The sequence below is a fragment of the Oncorhynchus mykiss genome, chromosome 11 (genome assembly GCF_013265735.2).
Source record: "Oncorhynchus mykiss isolate Arlee chromosome 11, USDA_OmykA_1.1, whole genome shotgun sequence".
NCBI lineage: Eukaryota > Metazoa > Chordata > Actinopteri > Salmoniformes > Salmonidae > Oncorhynchus > Oncorhynchus mykiss.
In genome coordinates, this window is record NC_048575.1 from 11,386,345 (window position 1) to 11,392,344 (window position 6,000).

A 6,000-nucleotide genomic window follows, 5' to 3' on the forward strand; every position below is an offset into this window, starting at 1 on the left:
GAACTGAAGAATGCTGACACCTTAACGCTGAACTGAAGAATGCTGACACCTTAACGCTGAACTGAAGAATGCTGACACCTTAACGCTGAACTGAAGAATGCTGACACCTTAACGCTGAACTGAAGAATGCTGACACCTTAACGCTGAACTGAAGAATGCTGACACCTTAACGCTGAACTGAAGAATGCTGACACCTTAACGCTGAACTGAAGAATGCTGACACCTTAACGCTGAACTGAAGAATGCTGACACCTTAACGCTGAACTGAAGAATGCTGACACCTTAACACTGAACTGAAGAATGCTGACACCTTAACGCTGAACTGAAGAATGTTGACACCTTAACACTGAACTGAAGAATGCTGACACCTTAACGCTGAACTGAAGAATGCTGACACCTTAACGCTGAACTGAAGAATGCTGACACCTTAACACTGAACTGAAGAATGCTGACACCTTAACGCTGAACTGAAGAATGCTGACACCTTAACGCTGAACTGAAGAATGCTGACACCTTAACGCTGAACTGAAGAATGCTGACACCTTAACACTGAACTGAAGAATGCTGACACCTTAACGCTGAACTGAAGAATGCTGACACCTTAACACTGAACTGAAGAATGCTGACACCTTAACACTGAACTGAAGAATGCTGACACCTTAACGCTGAACTGAAGAATGCTGACACCTTAACACTGAACTGAAGAATGCTGACACCTTAACACTGAACTGAAGAATGCTGACACCTTAACACTGAACTGAAGAATGCTGACACCTTAACGCTGAACTGAAGAATGCTGACACCTTAACACTGAACTGAAGAATGCTGACACCTTAACACTCACAACAAACAGCCTTAAATGTAGGCTTCAGTTTTTGAAAGGCCTTAAAGTGAAAAATACAGCACACGAGACTAGAGCAACCAAGTAAAACCCGGTTTCATTACGTAATATTATAAACCACATTGTTGATTATGCTAAATTAGTTGAGTTAAGATTGTTGATTTGGTTTTAATGATAGTTTGTGGCTGATAGTTTCAGATATCCTGATTAGCCTTAAGATTTTGTGATTAAATTAGCAGTTGTTACATTAACCTTCTTGGGTTCATTTATACATAACAATCTCAATTGAATAAAGGATCATTTTGAGCTAATTACAGCAATTTTAATGTCGTTCTAATGTGGGAGTGAGAGGACTGTTATCAAATCAGCAATATTCATTCTCATCTTTGATATTCATACCTGTCTTTAATAATATTCAATAGTAGTCTTCAAAATTAATTTGCCTCAATGCAAACTCCCATATCGGTCTGTCTATCTCTCTCTCTGTCTCTCTCTTGTCTCTGTCTTTCTGTCTTTGTCACTCTGTCTCTCTGTCTCTCTCTCTGTCTCTCTCTCTGTCTCTCTCTCTGTCCCTCTCTCTGTCTCTCTCTCTGTCTCTCTCTCTCTCGCTTCCCAAGGCTTTCTCTCTCGCTTCCCAAGGCTTTCTCTCTCGCTTCCCAAGGCTTTCTCTCTCGCTTCCCAAGGTTTTCTATCCAGGAAGCCTGGTTCAGCAGGGTTGGATGTTGATCTCTCTTCTTATAATACACTTAACTCCAAGCCTGACATGAAATAGGGGGCACGATAGTAGGAACCTTTTTCATGTCATTATTATTTGGGGCACACTTAGAGCAGCGCTCTAATCCCCAGCCGGTGTCAGGGATTCTGTCGCCTAATATCCTGGCAGAGAGCGAGAGAAGGAACGAAAGAAAGGGCGAGAGAGCCACACAGAGAGAGTCGGGAATGCTTCTACAGTTCCAGTTTCTTTCCTGCCATTTAAATCCCTCCACATAGATGATATATTACCCACCTGACTGCTATCGCTATGACGTCTGTAAATGAGATGGCGCTCTACTTCTCGGGGCGGCGGGCTACGAGGCTGCTGGCTTTCATGACTTTATTAAAGCTGTCTGTTTCAGTCAAAGAGCGAGGAAAGGGTTGACTAGACACCCTGGTCAATACTAAATTGTCACCACCTCAGCCAACGTAGTCTGCGATTGTCTCTCGTCCAATTGTTATCAGATTAGCAAGTTTACATGCTTATTTATACGTGTAATTAATTCACTGCTCTCCGCTTTAGTGAAGTAGGAGTTTTGCTTATGTTCAGTACAGTATCCTCAAAGTTCTACAGCTGCACCATCAAGAGCGTATTGACTGGTTGCATCACCGCTTGATATGACATCTTCTTGGCATCCGACCGGAAAGCGCAACAGAGGGTAGTACGTACGGCCCAGTACATCACTGGGGCCAAGCTTCCTGCCATTCAGGACCTCTATACCAGGCGGTGTCAAAGGCCCTAAAAATTGTCAAAGAATCCAGCCACCCAAGTCATAGACTGTTCTCTCTGATACCGCATGGCAAGCGGTACTGATGCACACAAGCTGAGGATTGTATGTTTTTAAAATAAAGGGTAGACTGCATGACTTGAGATTGCTGGTAGCTTGACAAGTGTATTCTGTCATGATACACAAACTGTAACGCATCAGATATGCTGAAGAATTAGTGAAAATGTGTATCGGTCATTGGCAATTAGTATTTCCTATGTTTCTCCGTCTAGTTTATTCATTTACAATGATGGGTTAAAATGCAAACCCGGGAAAATGTAATATGCTGTGATTTCTTTGATCCACATTTTAATTGATAAGTTGTTGAATTATCAAAAGAACTCTTTGCACAGTTCTCCTTGGTACACAAAGTGGATGAACAAATGTTAACATCTCTCTCTGAATCAGAGAGGTGCGGGGGGCTGCCTTAATCAACATCCACGTCTTCGGCGCCTGGGGAACAGTGGGTTAACTGCCTTGCTCAGGGGCAGAACGACAGCTCGGGGATTCGATCCAGCAACCTTTCGGTTACTTGCCCAACGCTCTAACCACTAGGCTACCTGCCGCCCCACTAGACTCTTGTCACACATTTCAAGTCCTATTGTGATCCACTGACTCAGGCTTCTTTCCAGCAAGCAGAGGAAGATACTGCAGAAATATTTTAGAAATACATTTGATTGAATGATTTCTAGGTCGTCCTCTCCTGTCTCCCTGCAGTAAGTACCAGGTGGTGGTGGTGGAGGAAGAGCGCCCCCGGCGGACGCGGAGGGCGGTAGAGATCCTGCGCTGCTACCCGGTGCCCATCCACTTCCAGAACACCACTGTGCTCAACTCCCAGTACTACTTCACGGCCGAGCTGCCCATGGGCGACATCAAGACCCCCGTACCCTTCTGCATCGGAGACAACCGCACCTACAACGGATACTGGAACGCCCCCCTCCTCCCCCACAAGAGCTACAGCATCTACTACCAGGCCGTCAGCACGGCCAATGGGGTGAGTGAGCAGGGGGATGTTGGGGTGGGGATTGGCCGCCGGGACTTGTCAGTCATGACTCGTTCACACCCAATATAGGAGATTGAATGTGAAACTGATTGGAGACTTTTTACTGTCATGTCTTCTATGTCTTTACAAAAGCCCATTTTGAAGTAGTTTCCTCATATTGTTAATATCCTATAATGCACCACTTACTCCAAATGATTCATTGTTTACAGGAAATGACCCATTATTTAAAAGGACATTCCTGTTGATGTGGCATTATGGATTGGTATTTGTGAGTGGGTTCTTTCTATGTCGTCTTCCTATTGGCCCAACCTTCACTGCCAGTGTTACCATGCTACAGTCCAACCCACCTTTCTATGTCGTCTTCCTATTGGCCCAACCCTCACTGCCAGTGTTACCATGCTACAGTCCAACCCCCCTTACCTCTCATTTGCTGTCTCCTACCAACTCTGACATCCAAGACTTCTGTAGTGAAAACAGACAGTACAGCCTCAATCTCAACAGTCAGCTAGTCAGTCTCATCACTGAGTTGAATCACTTCCCTGTTCACAAGGAACGAAGAGCAAAGCAAACTGGATGCAGAAAATTGTGATAAATGAACAGCCACAACAAGACTCTCCTTCAGGGCCTATTTGACAACCATTCCAGCGTCCTAATGGTCAATAACCCAGTATTACAACCCCATTAACCCTCTCCTCCTAACCACTCTAATGTACTGTCAGTTGGAGTACAGGCCAGCCCACCAAGAGGCAAAACAACACTTTTATCAATGTCCTGCTGCTCGGATTGTATGAAAGTTCACCCATTCACAAATGCATTATTAACACTTTGGCTTAATTTATGTTTTTTTAAACACCTCCCCCCGTTTTTAAATGCAAATAAATTAGCCCTAATGAAAAACCCATCCTCCTCTCCTCTACTGTCCTCCTCTCCTCTACTGTCCTCCTCTCCTCTACTGTCCTCCTCTCCTCTACTGTCCTCTCCTCTACTGTCCTCTCCTCCTCTGCTGTCCTCTCCTCCTCTGCTGTCCTCTCCTCCTCTGCTGTCCTCTCCTCCTTTGCTGTCCTCTCCTCCTCTGCTGTCCTCTCCTCCTCTGCTGTCCTCTCCTCCTCTGCTGTCCTCTCCTCCTCTGCTGTCCCCTCCTCCTCTGCGGTCCCCTCCTCCTCTGCTGTCCCCTCCTCCTCTGCGGTCCCCTCCTCCTCTGCGGTCCCCTCCTCCTCTGCGGTCCCCTCCTCCTCTGCGGTCCCCTCCTCCTCTGCGGTCCTCTCCTCCTCTGCGGTCCTCTCCTCCTCTGCGGTCCTCTCCTCCTCTGCGGTCCTCTCCTCCTCTGCGGTCCTCTCCTCCTCTGCGGTCCTCTCCTCCTCTGCGGTCCTCTCCTCCTCTGCTGTCCTCCCCTCCTCTGCTGTCCTCCCCTCCTCTGCTGTCCTCCCCTCCTCTGCTGTCCTCCCCTCCTCTGCTGTCCTCCCCTCCTCTGCTGTCCTCCTCTCCTCTGCTGTCCTCTCCTCCTCTGCTGTCCTCTCCTCCTCTGCTGTCCTCTCCTCCTCTGCTGTCCTCTCCTCCTCTGCTGTCCTCTCCTCCTCTGCTGTCCTCTCCTCCTCTGCTGTCCTCTCCTCCTCTGCTGTCCTCTCCTCCTCTGCTGTCCTCTCCTCCTCTGCTGTCCTCTCCTCCTCTGCTGTCCTCTCCTCCTCTGCTGTCCTCTCCTCCTCTGCTGTCCTCTCCTCCTCTGCTGTCCTCTCCTCCTCTGCTGTCCTCTCCTCCTCTGCTGTCCTCCTCTCCTCTGCTGTCCTCTCCTCCTCTGCTGTCCTCTCCTCCTCTGCTGTCCTCCCCTCCTCCACTGTCCTCTGCTCTCAAGCTCAGGCCATTAGATAATGAATTGCCAAGGCTAATTGGAGAGAGACTAGCCAGGGGGGGCTAGAGTCGAGGGAGGTGGAGAGGGGGTTGAGATTAGGCTTGTCTCGTCTCAGTTCTCTGGTCTCTCCTTCTGGTGTTGCCCCTCTAATGGAGGTCTGGGCGACGAGAGGAGCAGGGTGTTTTCCTCCTCTACTAATAACAGGGTGCTGTGGGGACAGTAGGGCAGAGCCTCGTGTTACAGCTGTGTTGTAGTGTATTTGGAGACAGTTTTCCCACAAAGAAGATCAGTGTGGCCTCTACTAAGGATCTCTCTTCTGAGAAGAAGAGGGGAGAAAGGAGGAGAGACTGAAAACAACATTTCTCATTCCCCTCAGTCCTCTACCCTCAGTTCAGAGCAGGGTGCCTCAGAGAAAGGCCAACATACTCTGAGGCAGAGTGAAAACCTCATTCAATACTAACCCCAGCAGTTAGACCTAAGTGGAAATATAGGTGTTCACATGTTAGCTTAAGACAATATTTCTAATCCTAGATTGTGATCCAAATGATTCCAACTAAATTACTGCTAGCTATTCCAGCGACATGCCAGTATCTCGTTAAGTACTGGCAACATGCCATATTGTAATATCTGGCTCCATTGTCATCAAGCAGTCCTAGTAGAAACCAGTCTCTTCTCCTCTCCCCAGTCCCACAGACTCACAGCACCCTCCGAGTTGTTTTAAATATTCAGCACACCCCACAGTTTAATCTGTCGTCTCCTCAATAATGCACCAAGCCACACAAGTGCATTT

At 47.6% G+C, this 6,000-nt stretch overlaps 1 protein-coding gene across 10 annotated transcripts in view; it reads left to right on the forward strand.

Annotated features, from left to right (window-relative positions):
• The window catches only part of LOC110535264 (receptor-type tyrosine-protein phosphatase mu), a 319,507-nt gene that overhangs the window by 208,013 nt on the left and 105,494 nt on the right, over positions 1-6,000 (forward strand). For all 10 annotated transcript variants that reach the window (XM_036934852.1, XM_036934853.1, XM_036934855.1 and 7 more), the window contains exon 12: positions 3,079-3,355. In XM_036934852.1, coding sequence (XP_036790747.1) covers positions 3,079-3,355 — 277 coding nt within the window. The remainder of the gene's footprint in view (positions 1-3,078; positions 3,356-6,000) is intronic.